Source organism: Saccopteryx bilineata, chromosome 5, assembly GCF_036850765.1.
Source record: "Saccopteryx bilineata isolate mSacBil1 chromosome 5, mSacBil1_pri_phased_curated, whole genome shotgun sequence".
Lineage (NCBI taxonomy): Eukaryota > Metazoa > Chordata > Mammalia > Chiroptera > Emballonuridae > Saccopteryx > Saccopteryx bilineata.
The window spans coordinates 145261463-145274678 of record NC_089494.1 but is presented as its reverse complement, the minus strand read 5'-3'; the positions used below and the strand labels follow the sequence as shown (position 1 = coordinate 145274678).

The 13216-nt window shown below is 37.6% G+C and overlaps 1 protein-coding gene across 3 annotated transcripts in view; it reads left to right on the top strand.

Moving 5' to 3' along the window:
• The window catches only part of PLXDC2 (plexin domain containing 2), a 521092-nt gene that overhangs the window by 268433 nt on the left and 239443 nt on the right, over positions 1 to 13216 (top strand). For all 3 annotated transcript variants that reach the window (XM_066233239.1, XM_066233238.1, XM_066233237.1), the window contains one exon: positions 7441 to 7510. In XM_066233239.1, coding sequence (XP_066089336.1) covers positions 7441 to 7510 — 70 coding nt within the window. The remainder of the gene's footprint in view (positions 1 to 7440; positions 7511 to 13216) is intronic.

The following is a 13216-nucleotide window of genomic DNA, read 5'->3' as shown; positions in this document are numbered from 1 at the left end:
GTTTGTTCACTACAAAGTCACTGTTGTTCCTTTTATAGTAGTCTACTATGATTTTTGCAAGATATTTCACAACTACATAAATATTCCATTTCTCATCATACGTTCACCTTATTTTAACATTCATACTTGCTAAAAACAGACTAAATACCTAGCATGATATCTAATATACTAAATGCTAATTTCATTCTCCTAACACAGTAAGCACAGTATTCAGATTATTTCAGGATAATAAAAGTGAAGGCATCATATTACTCAGAAACATATCTAATTATGATATATTTCTATTAGAAAAGTAATTTGCCTGCATAGGTATTAGAGACAAATCTAAATATTTTCAGCTTTTTATTACAAATTGAATAGGAGTTATATTTTTTTTAGGAAACGTTTTAAGGAACTATCGCTATGTTAGACAGCTTCACGTATATGATATATTACCCATCATTGATTCAGTATTTACGAAGGTTCAGGTGTCATTCAATCATTTGATCCTTTTTTTAACTGAATTTAGTGGGGTACAGGTGTTTTTTTGTTTTTTTTTTTTCTGAAGCTGGAAATGGGGAGGCAGTCAGACAGACTTCCGCATGCGCCCGACCGGGATCCACCCGGCATACCCACCAGGGGGTGATGCTCTGCCCAGCTGGGGCATTGCTCTGTTGCAACCAGAGCCATTCTAGTGCCTGAGGCAGAGGCCACAGAGCCATCCTCAGCACCCGGGCCATCTTTGCTCCAATGGAGCCTTGGCTGCTGGAGGGGAAGAGAGAGACAGGGAGGAAGGAGAAGGGGAGGGGTGGAGAAGCAGATGGGCGCTTCTCGGGTGTGCCCTGGCTGGGAATCGAACCCGGGACTCCCGCACACCAGGCCGATGCTCTACCATTGAGCCAACTGGCCAGGGCGGGGTACAGGTTTTAAGTGCATAACTCAGCGAAACGTCATCTGCACACTGCATTGTGCACCCATTGCCCAAGCAAAGCTGCTTTCTGTCCCCATGCCCCCCTTTGCCTACCTCTACTGGCCCATCCCCCTTTGCCTCTGGCTATCCCTGCACTGTTTTCTCCCTCTCTCTCTCTCCCCCTCGTGTATGTGTGTGTGTGTGTGTGTGTGTGTGTGTGTGTACGTGTGTACACACAGCTGTCAGTCTGTTCCCTGTATCCATGCCTCTGTTTCTATTTTGTGTGTCAGTTTATTTTACGGTATTTATCTTTGTCTGACTGGCTTATTTCACTTAGCCTAATAAAATCCAGGTCCATCCATGCTAGCCCACCAACTTATAACATATACTACAATAAACTCAAAATGGATAAAAACATTTAAATGTAACTCACAAAACCATAAAAGTCCTAGAAGAAACCATAGGTGGTAAAATCTTCATCACACATCTCTTGTAGCAATATTTTTGCCAGTATATCTCCTCTGGCAGGGGAAACAAAAAAAAAAAATGTTTGTGACTACATCAAACTAAAATGCTTTCGCAAAGCAAATGAAACCATCAACAAAATGAAAGATAGACCACTGATTGGGAGAATATACTTGGCAATGATACATTTGATAAGGAATTAATATCCAAAATATATAAATAACTGATACAACTCAATACCAGGAAGATCATTTGATCCTTAGAATGCCTTTAAAGAAGTGTCTTGACTTTACAGATGAGCGAACTGTGGCTGAAAGGAGTGAAATGACTTATGAATCACATAGCTCCTAAGTACCAAAACTAGGATATAATTTCAAGTCTGTCTGACTTTAAAACATTCCAGATCATTCAAAAATTAAGAAGCACCATTTAAAATTTAAAAGTAATTCTCCATCTAGTTCCATTAAAAGAAGATTGTAAACTGTATGTAAAGGAGCAAGACTGTAGTAAGCTATTTTAAGCACTAAAAAGTGATTGTATTTTATTTGGACCTTATTCAGTTTCAGGAAAGGTAGCGAATTGTTATACTCATTCTGGAAAAATACTGTATACCACATCCCAATTACAAAATCAAGTTTATTCAAAGTTATCTATAAAAAAGTTACCTAACCAGTAATGACTATCTAATTATATTTATTAGAGATATAAATCTGAACTGGAAATAACATCATTTATTCAAGTATTTTAGATGAAAATACTTTCCAGCATCACTAGAAATAGCCTTTTAAGTAAAACAAAATGTAATTTTTCTCAAGTTTTGCAATTGCTCTCAAAGTTAATACCTGGCATAAATAAAAAAAACTAAAAACAATTTGGCTCAAGATTTATTTGACCTACTTTTTGAAAAAATAACCCAAACCTCACTTTACTACTATAAGTACCATTAATAATATCCCACCCTTTATTAATAGATAGCTTCAAGATAAAAATTTATTTGAATTATTAAAAATAGAATGTTAAAATATGTGTATAGAATTTATTTATTTATTTTTTAATTTAAGTGAAAGGAGGGGAGACAATGAGACAGACTCCTACATGTGCCTGACCAGGATTCACCTGGCCACCCCCATGTGGGGCCGAGGCTCAAATTAACCAAGCTATTTTTAGCACCTGAGACTGACTTGCTCAGACCAACTGAATTATCCTTAGTACCCAGCCAATGCTCAGACAAGTCAAACTATCCTCAGTGCTTGAGCTGATGCTCAAACCAATTGAGCCACTGGCTGTGGGGGGAAAGAGGGAGAGAAGTGAAAGAGGGAGGGGAAGAGAGCACATGATTGCTTCTCATGTGTGCCCTGACCAGGATTGAACCCAGAATATTCATAATGCTAGTTGACACTCTTATCTACTGAGCCAACTGACCAGGGCTGTGTATAGAAATTAATAATTATCCATGAATATATTCTTGAATAAAGGAATATTTTTTACACGTTTTGCTATCATGAACTCATGACATTAGTCATTATTAAAAGTTTATTTACTACCAGTTTTCTTTCCATACGCTGCTTTCAGTGAGACTGTGCCTTCTAAAAATGACATGAACACTTGGGGAACCAGAAACATGTATGTAGCTTTATCACAGTAAATAAGAAGCTATCTTAAAACAAAAGGCAGTTTTTACTAATGCCTTTAAAAAGTGACTTTTGTGAGTCCTGGCCTGTGGTGGTCCAGTGGATAAAGCATAGACCTGAAATGCTGAGGTCGCCGGTCCAAAACCCCGGGTTTTCTTGATCAAGACACATATGGGAGTTGATGCTTCCTGCTCCCCACCCTTCTCTCTCTCTCTCTCTGTCTCTCTCTCTCTCTTTTCAGTAAAATATATTTTTTTAAATAGCTTTGCAAATTATAAAGTGCCTACTCCAGATTCTTAATTATTATTAAGAGGTTTCTGCCTTTAAGGTTTTACAGGCACTGACTAATTAATTATCTTTGTAATACAACTGAGAAATAGGCAAGCACACTAAGCTGGAACAGTACATATTTAAAATTAAAGTTCTTGTGTTATTAAAAATAATTTAAAGAGATAATAACAATTAGAAGACAAATAAAAATAGACATAAGAGAAATATGTAAAAGAGGCAGCAAGAGCTGTGGATGCACTTAGAATCAGAGTATGTCCCTGATTGAGTCTGATGACCTGTCTCCAACAGTAATTTCCTTTGCCTGACATTTGGTCTTTTTTAGAATATCCCCCATTCACAGCAATATTTGGTCCACACCCAGAGGTCCTTGTTATTGGGTCCTGTCCAAAACATCCATGGACACATTTGGTCCAACCCGTTTACCTTAACAAGGGCAGTCTGGGGAAGAGGCGAGTTAACCACCCACAGGAGCAACCTTCAATCAGGAAGGGATGGTTGTTGGTGGATAATGTCCTAATCCTTGCTTTTAATGAAATGTTTCTGAGGCATGTTTTCTCTACCATTTCTCAGTCTCCAGGGAAGACCTGGCTGCGGTAGTAAGACAGCCAAATATATGTGTATGTGTGTGTATATATATACTAGAAAGCCCGGCGGTCATACAAATGACCGCTGTTCTAGATATAGATATTATAAATTGTAATTAAAATGATTTGTGCAAAGGTGTCTGCTAATTCAAACTGAATTACCCAGGGCAGGTGGCGAGGACGCCCCTTTGCTTACTGCCCCACGGGGTTTCCCCCTTCTACTTGCTTAATTGCTTAAAGTAGAGTACAATGAAGGAAACCACTGGCGGTACATTTCTTAAGAGCCACCGCTAGCTCAATAAATAAAGGTGATTTAAATAATAAAATGTTAATTCACATGTCAAAGATCTCTTTGTACACAACATTTCTTGTGTAGATCTTTCCATCACTTTTAAGCTCGCCTTGCAGAGGACCATCAATTGTTTTTAATTTTACGTCCGTTCTTTCACGAGCTCTTGAACAGGCAATATAAAGTTGACCGTGTCCAAATGCAGGCTCAGGTAAAAAAAATGCCAACACGCTTAAGCGTTTGGCCCTGAGACTTATTGAAACAGCAACCCTGTTTGAGATGGAGCCAAATCAATTCTTGGAATGACATGTATTTCACCTTTAGAGGAGCCAGTCAAAGACTTAGCTATTATGACATTATTTTTCAATTGGAGAACCTCTAGTCTTGTACCATTGCAAAGACCCCTTCTGGTGTTAAGATCTCTTAACAGCATAATAATTGCTCCAATCTTTAACCTCAATTTGTGAGGTGGCATGCCAGAAGGCGGGACTATTTGAATGCTGTGGCAACTTCACCCCATTGGCTAGTACAGTTACGCAAGCAACCAATAAGCTATCGGCGACAAACAGACACTTAAGCCTCATATAATAAAGATTTTTTTCTTTCTTTCTTTCTTTTTTTTTTTTTGTATTTTTCTGAAGTTGGAAACAGGGAGGCAGTCAGGCAGACTCCTGCATGCGCCTGACCAGGATCCACCCGGCATGCCCACCAGGGGGCGATGCTCCACCCATCTGGGGTGTTGCTCTGCCGCAATCAGAGCCATTCTAGCGCCTGAGGCATAGGCCACAGAGCCATCCTCAGCGCCTGGGTAAACTTTGCTCCAATGGAGCCTTGGCTGCGGGAGGGGAAGAGAGAGACAGAGAGGAAGGAGAGGGAGAGGAGTGGAGAAGCAGATGGGCGCTTCTCCTGTGTGCCCTGGCTGGGAATTGAACCCGGGACTCCCGCACGCCAGGCCGAAGCTCTACCACTGAGCTAACCTGCCAGGGCCCAAATATGTATATTACTGATTGCTCTTGTGTCACTTTTCACACTTCCTGTAGGAAAAGTTTCCTAAGATCACCTTCAAAAACACTATCTGCCCCTAAGTTCTTATGTCAGGGTTGATATTTGGGGTAACCCAAACAACTCTTAAAGGATATGGAAGGCATGCCTGACCAAAGTTGAGAGAGTTTAACAGTCAGAAGAGATATCAAGAAACGACTGTTTTAGACAGCCAGCTGGAGAACAGACTATGAGAGAAAATTGTGTGGTAGCCGGGCTAATTAATGGTGGGTCTTAGAACTGTGTTCACTATTTTGGCATTATTTCAGGAACAGTGGAGTTCTATATTGAAAAGTCTGAAATGGGGGGGTCATAGAGAATGAAGTATGGGAGAATTAAAGCCAAAACACCTATGAGGAAGCTACAGTGATAATAGTGACCTATACTTGGGGAATGGTGTCAGTAGCACCTGGACAGAAATAGACAGATTTCATAATTATTGAGAAGCTAGTGTCTTTCTAAATTGTCATTGTTATTTTTTTATCAGTGTGAAGCTGTTATGGTCATAACCAAGGTGAACTACTCATTCATGGGAGCGTTTCCTTGATGTTGCTCTTCAAAATGATAAATTAACAAATTTTCTTTGATAATGGATTTTCTTTGTGAAAAAGCCGTTCACTTATGTATTTGTATGTCTCAATCTTGTTCTAAAAGTATAGAAATATCTGTGGTGGAGAAATTCAGATTGTATTCCCCTCGTTCATCCTTGGTGGGAAAAGATAGTTCATTACTGACTATATGTTTAAACCAAACTCATGCTGTAGAAGTGAGAATGCCAAAAGGCTGTAAATTTTAACAATTTGCTCAATGAACACGGACCTAAATTAGAATGATGGAAAACAATATACTCTAGAAAGTGCCTTTATAAAATTATTTCTGACATCTATGAGATAATATGATTGAACTCTTAAAGCTTTTATTTTAGGGTTATTAGTAACCCCTCATTTCAGTTAGTGCAATGAAAACAAGTTCTGTTGTTCCTGTTAGTCAGCAAAACATAAAAATGATGATAAACTGATCCTGAAGATGCAGCTTTCATTAAAAAGGAAAGAAAACCTAATTGAAAGTTACTGTAAAATTTAAGCAATTAATTTCATGCCAAATAAGTTATTAGAAATCTCTGATGGATATTAAAAAAAAGCAATCATTTGCAAAATTGGAAGGAGCTAAATTCAATCTAGATGTAGTTCTCTATTTTTTAAAATTTGTGCATTGGAGAGATAATACAGAAATTATTGAATTTTAACACAATAGTCTTTTATGATAGTTTGTAATGCTACTGGGCTCTAAACCAACTAATTAATTTCCTCTGGATTCTTTTATTTTAGTGGCTTTTTTTGTTATAATTCACTATTTTTGTTTCTTTGCTAATTATACATCTGGTTCATATTATTTCAAGCATATAGAAAATCCTAGGGTCTTTTGTTTTTTTGTTTTGCTTTGTTGTGTTATATTTAGTTTTTGTTAATTTTACTAAACATTATTATATATAAAACCTATTTATTGCACATGGAGTATGTAATGTATCAAATTCAAGCTACAGGCCTCATTTTAATCAGAGGAAGGGCAAAATTTATTGACTTTCTTTCTAACTCTCCCCATATTTTCTCTATACAAAGAAACAGTAGCTATCTAGTAACCAACATTTTCTGTGCTTTGACAGTGCTTTTTAAAAGTGGGCATAATATACTGAATCTAGAGTTTATTGCATCTAAAACATAAAACTATCTTCAGGTATAAATCCAAAGGTGCAAGATATCTAGTTCCACAAAACTGTCATTCATTATGGAATGAACAAAAAGCAAAACAAATACATAATTATATAAAAGAAAATCTTTTGATTTTTATCCACTATAGCTTGACAGATAACACTTGTACTGTTATGGAGAAGACTAATCAAACTAAAAAGAACCCTAACTGAATTGCTCATCATGATTTGCAGTGGGCATATGAAAGGCAGTGGTGATGTCAGAATAAGTAGCTTCATTTCGGTTTGAAACTTCCAGACTCCCTTTGTAAGCAAAGAACAGACCAGCAGACTATAACAGTCAAACTTTATTCTTTTCACACTCCAAACATGTAATTACCAGAAAAAAAATCTTTTATTATCATCAGGAATTCTGGTTTTAAAAGTCAACTATAATAATGGTGGTTTAAAGTAGAAGCATTGTTTTTTTAAGTGGAAGGCTCTTTATATTACATTTACTATTACGTACATTATTGATTTTTTTTTCTGGTTGTTTCTTGCAGAGAGTGAATCTGTCTTTCGATTTTCCATTTTATGGCCATTTTCTACGTGAAATCACTGTGGCAACTGGAGGTAAGTGGTTTTCTACCCATTCATCCAAAATAATCTACAGTTTCACTACAGTTATTATTTTTAATTTACTCCATATTTCATGAGGAACATTTATTAGGAAAACCATTGTCTTTTCTCACCAAGTTATGGGTATCAATAAAACCTAAGAAGACTAGTACAGCTATTGGAAAAACTTTTCAGCAGAAAAAAAAGTGTAGTTATTACAATTTTCAACCTAAATTCACCACCTCTACTTTCCTTCTGAGTTTTAATTCATTTTTGGTCATATGGTAAGACTGTGAAGAGGACTAATGAAGAAAGAAAAGGTGCTTAAGGAAACTGTTGAGATGGTTTTATTTTCTTTTATTGTGTGTGTGTGTGTGTGTGTGTGTATATCTGATATATAAATATAAATATATATATATACACACACACACATACACACACACATACACACATACACACATACAACCACATGTATTATCAGCTTTAATTATTTGGGTTTTTTTTCCTTTAATGTCACCTATGTTGACTGAGACCTCATTTAACAGTTTTAAAAATAAACACTGAAATTCAGTTTGAATACTTTTTATCTTTTCTCCGCAAACTTTAAAAACGAACTCAGAGATTGGTAATTCCTTAGAAAGGCCATTATTAGTCTTTATTGTGTATCCTAGGAGTCAGAAATATCTTTTCTTTTTTTCGTTTTTTAAGCAAGAAAGCCAGAGGGAGGGACAGACAGACAGGAAGAGAGAGAAATGAGCAGCATCAGTTTTTTGTTGCGGCACCTTAGTTGTTCATTGATTGCTCTCTCAGATGTGCCTTGACCAGGGGGTTCCAGCAGAGCGAGTGACCCCTTGCTCAAGTCAGTGACCTTTAGACTCAAGCCAGAAACCATGGGGTTATGTCTATAATCCCATGCGTAAGCCAGTGATCCCGCCCTAAAACTGGTGAGCCTGCGCTCAAGCTGCATGAGCCCGCACTCAAGTCGGCAACCTCGGGGTTTCAAACCTGGGTCCTCTGCATCCCAGGTTGACACTCTGTCCACTGTGCCATGGCCTGGTCAGGCCAGAAATATCTTAATCTTTGAGTGCTACTGGCAGGAATAAGCAAAATGCCAAAATATATTTCTGCTGGCCTAATATAGAGGGGTAGAGAAAGGGAAGAAGAGGAGAAAAACATAAAAATGGAAAAATAAGTAAAGCAAATTAAAAGGAATCCTCAGAGGTGATGACAAAGCAGGAGAACATTCGTCCCTATCGTTCGAGGGGCCAGAGTCCTTTCCCTTTATAGGAAGGAAGTTACGGCTCCTCTGGATGGTATAGAAACCATGTTATATTTTAATATAACACTTAGGAGGTATGTAGGATTCTGAAAAAGGCATGTAGTCAGAAATATCAGGGACTGAATAAAATTTGTTGAGCAGCTACTCTAAACAATGGTAAGTAAGCCACTCTGTGTTTAGAACAGATAGCTTAGTGTACTATCAGGCAAGGTAAAGCTGACAATGAGCGTTCCTGAGAAAATACACATGATGAAACACAGGGTTCCAGGGATGATACAGATCAAACATCTGTGAGAATCCTGTAACTCTTTATGGAACAATTATAGTTTAAGATATATTTTTTTTTTTTTTTACAAAACAAAGAGAGAATCTGAGAGAGGGATAGATAGGAACAGACAGACAGGAACGGAGAGAGATGAGAAGCATCGGATTTTTGTTGAGGCACCTTAGTTGTTCATTGATTGCTTTCTTATATGTGCCTTGACTGTGGGGCTGCAGCAGAGCGAATGATGACTTGCTCAAGCCAGCGACCTTAGGCTCAAGCTTCTGAACTTGGCTCAAACCAGATGAACCTGCACTCAAGCTGGTGACCTCAGGGTCTCGAACCTGAGTCCTCTGTATCTCAGTCCAATGCTCTATCCACTGTGCCACTGCCTGGTCAGGCTAGATATTTCTTGAAGGTTACCACAATTGCTATGGTTGAGCAGGGAAAAACTAGATTCCAGGAAGGAATATCTTGAGTTCAACATTCTGAAGAGGAAATAGGCGGGATATATTTGACAGTAAATAACTGAGTGTGAGTGAAACTGGGGGAATGTTTACAAAAAAGGTGGCATTTTCAGACAAAAAGAGCAGGTTGGGACAGTTTAACATAATGTCGCAAGGGACAATTTGAGTCCTTAGTCCTTAACTAGGTAAGTAATAAACTTTAAGTAGATGAATCTAGACATATGTATAATGCCTTACAGTATATATTAAGATACTGGAGTTAGTATGTATAATTGAAAGAACATTGCCATTGTTGTAAGACAAACATTGAGGGTTTTGGTGATTCTCTGTCTTCAAACCAAGGGAGAGAAATGATGCTACAACCAAAAATTACGAACTCAAGCAGATGAACTTCTTTTAGGGAAAACCAAAGGCTTCAGTTCTATAACTATTAAATTTTGTATAAAAATGAGCACACATTAAGGAAATTTACACAAAAATTATCTTTTTGAGGACACCATGTATTTCTGGGCTAATATAGTGCCAGGCAATTAATAGGCATATGCCAAGAGATTGAATGAAAAGGAGAATGATAAAATTAAAAGATTGTCCTTATAAACCATGAATTATATCATGTTATCGCACATCTTTAAAGTATGATTAAATATTATTTAGAATATGGACATTAGTGATGTTTTCTGACATATAGGTTTCTAGTGTTCTATGAATTTTAAAGTGAATGATTAATTACATTTGTTCAAACTGTATACATATAGTGATAAAAATATAAACAGCTCTTTATTTTTAATTTCTCAAATTGTTTTATCTTTAAAATTCACGTCAGTGATTCAGCCAATATAAATTAGGATTTCCTTTAGTTGAGTTGGTAGAAAAAAACTCAAACAGATGGCTGTATCATTTTTAATGCTGTCAGTCACATTTTCCTTTGAAAAGACCCTCAAAATAAAGTGAAAAATCTGGTGTTTTGAATAACTTCTATCTTCCTTGAGGAAAATAGTAATGTAAAGAAACCTTTTTTTTAGCCCTGGCCATTTGGCTCAGCAGTAGAGCATCGGCCCAGTGTGTGGAAGTCTCGGGTTCATTTTCTGGCCAGGGCACACAGGAGAAGTGCCCATCTGCTTCTCCACTTTTCCCCCTCTCCTTCTCTCTCTCTTTCTTCCCGTCCTGCAGCCAAGGCTCCACTGGAGCAAAGTTGGCCCAGACCCTGAGGATGGCTCCATGGCCTCCGCTTCAGGTGCTAGAATGGCTCTGGTTGCAGTGGAGCAATACCCCAGAGGGGCCAAGCATTGCCCCCTAGTGGGCATGCCGGTTGGATCCTAGTCCACATATATAAATCATATCCTTTTAGGAGAGGCATAGGCAAGATACTTTAGACATTGAGCTGGGTTTCTTCAGAATGAATGAAACCAAAATCTCCTATAAAAATTTTCAGCTAAATAAACAGCTTGTTTGCACTTTTATTTATTATTTGTTCAATCAATGTTGATTGAGTCTCTACTATGTCAAAGGCATAGTAAATGATACCTCAGCATATGCAGAGAAGAATCTACTATGGTTTCTGTTCAGGAGCTTAGAATCTAAGAGAGGAGGCATATGATTAATTATTAATAGAAGGTGGTCTTTAAAGTCTGAAAGAGCAGAAGGTTGCATATTCTTGTTGGACCAGTCAAGTACAGGTTTGTGAAACCATTTGACATTGGATAAGTGAAATTTCAGTAGGCAAAGAGGCAGATTGAAAAGAGATGGATAGGAAAGAGACATTCCAGATACAGGAATACTGAGCTAAGGGATAGTGCTGCGCTCATAGTGAGCACATTTGGTGCTCTGACAAGAAATCTGTAAGAATCAGAGTAAGAGTCTATTGAAGGGAAAACAGACACAGTGGTATGAAGTACTCTGAATGTTAGAAATGCGGGTGATATCCAGCATGCACTGGTTTCTTTGAGAAAAGAACAAATTTAGCCTACTCTGGTCATGGAGAGCAGGGTAAGGTGTGGAGGTGAGGGCGAAGAGCACAATTGGCACCGGTTTTCCAGTACTTCTCTGTATGAGTTATAGTGCCGTAACTGGGATGTGTGCAATGGAGAAGGAGAGAGGGAACCAGTGTAAAACACATCATTTGAGTTGTTTAATCACTGTGGTTGCAAAGATTTCCAGCCAAAAGGCTCCATTAAGACTCAGTGAATAGCCTGACCAGGCGGTGGCGCAGTGGATAGAGCGTCGGACTGGGATGCGGAAGTACCCAGGTTCGAGACTCCGAGGTCGCGCGCGGGCTCATCTGGCTTGAGCAAAGAGCTCGCCAGTTTGGACCCAAGGTCGCTGGCTCCAGCAAGGGGTTACTCGGTCTGCTGAAGGCCCACGGTCAAGGCACATGTGAGAAAGCAATCAATGAACAACTAAGAAGTCGCAATGCGCAACGAGAAACTGATGATTGATGCTTCTCATCTCTCTCTGTTCCTGTCTGTCTGTCCCTGTCTATCTCTGCCTCTGTAAAAAAAAAAAAAAAAAAAAAAAAAAAGACTCAGTGAATAGAAGCTAAGAACACGTAAAAGAGCACTTCTGAACCATAGACATTGGATGGCTTTCTTCTGTGATTGACTAGGTATCCTAAGAAGATAGTCCTGCCCAACAAATGCTCATGACTTTATAAATCTTTAAATCATTATTAACTATGAAGAGCTTGGAAGAAAAATAGGAACCAGTCAGATTAAAAAGTTGGCTGCAGGGAGTTGCAAGTGGACTGGGGACTGGGATTTTTAAGTAGGAACACATAGGTTCTATGAAATTGAAATGAATAGAGATGGTCTCGACTATGTTACAAATTCTTCTAGAACTTGCTCCAACATTGGATTTGAGGGAAAGAAAGTAAATGTTAAAGTGGATATATTAAACTACAGTTCCCTTCATTCCTACCTCACTGTTTCTCCATTTCCCAGGCTCCCCTTAAAATCACTTTCTCTCTTCCTCTCTCTCCCTCCCTTCCTCCCTCTCTCTTCCCACAGACACAAATTTATTTAAAATTGAAGTGAACTTAAAGATAATGTCTTGTGACCTGGCCAGATGGCTCAGTTTGTTAGAGCATCATCCTGAAGCACAGAGGCTGCAGGTTCAATCCTTGGTCAAGGAACATACAGGAACAGATCAGTGTTTTCTCTCTCTCTCTTTCTCACTCTCCACCCCTCTCTCACTAAAATCAATAAATGAAAATTTTAAAAATATATTGTTTTGTGTTATTGCTAGGATCAACAACATTTTAAAACAGGAAATTATTTCAAAATATAGATGTAGATATAATATGTTGTGACTGTATATTTTTTTATTATGAATAAACTTAAGTTTCCCATTAAAAATGTAAATAAAAGCTAAATATCTGGTCATTTATTTATAAATTATAAAAATGAATCTTTGCTTTGTAAGCATTTAAATTTTTTAATCAATTAATTGTTTTTAAATTAGATTCATTCAGGTGTCATTGGTTAATAAAATTATATCATCCACACAAATAATTTACAAAATGAATTAGAAGTACCATATTATTTTCTGGATCAATGGTAGCAAATTTTGAATACATTAATTTATATTTCTATTTGTAAAATACTTCAGAATATAAATATTTCAGGCATTAAAAAAACTAGTCCTCTATTCATTTTATAATAGTATTTCCATTAATAGCACCAGTAATTTGTATTGTTTGCATATCACACTGCTTTTAT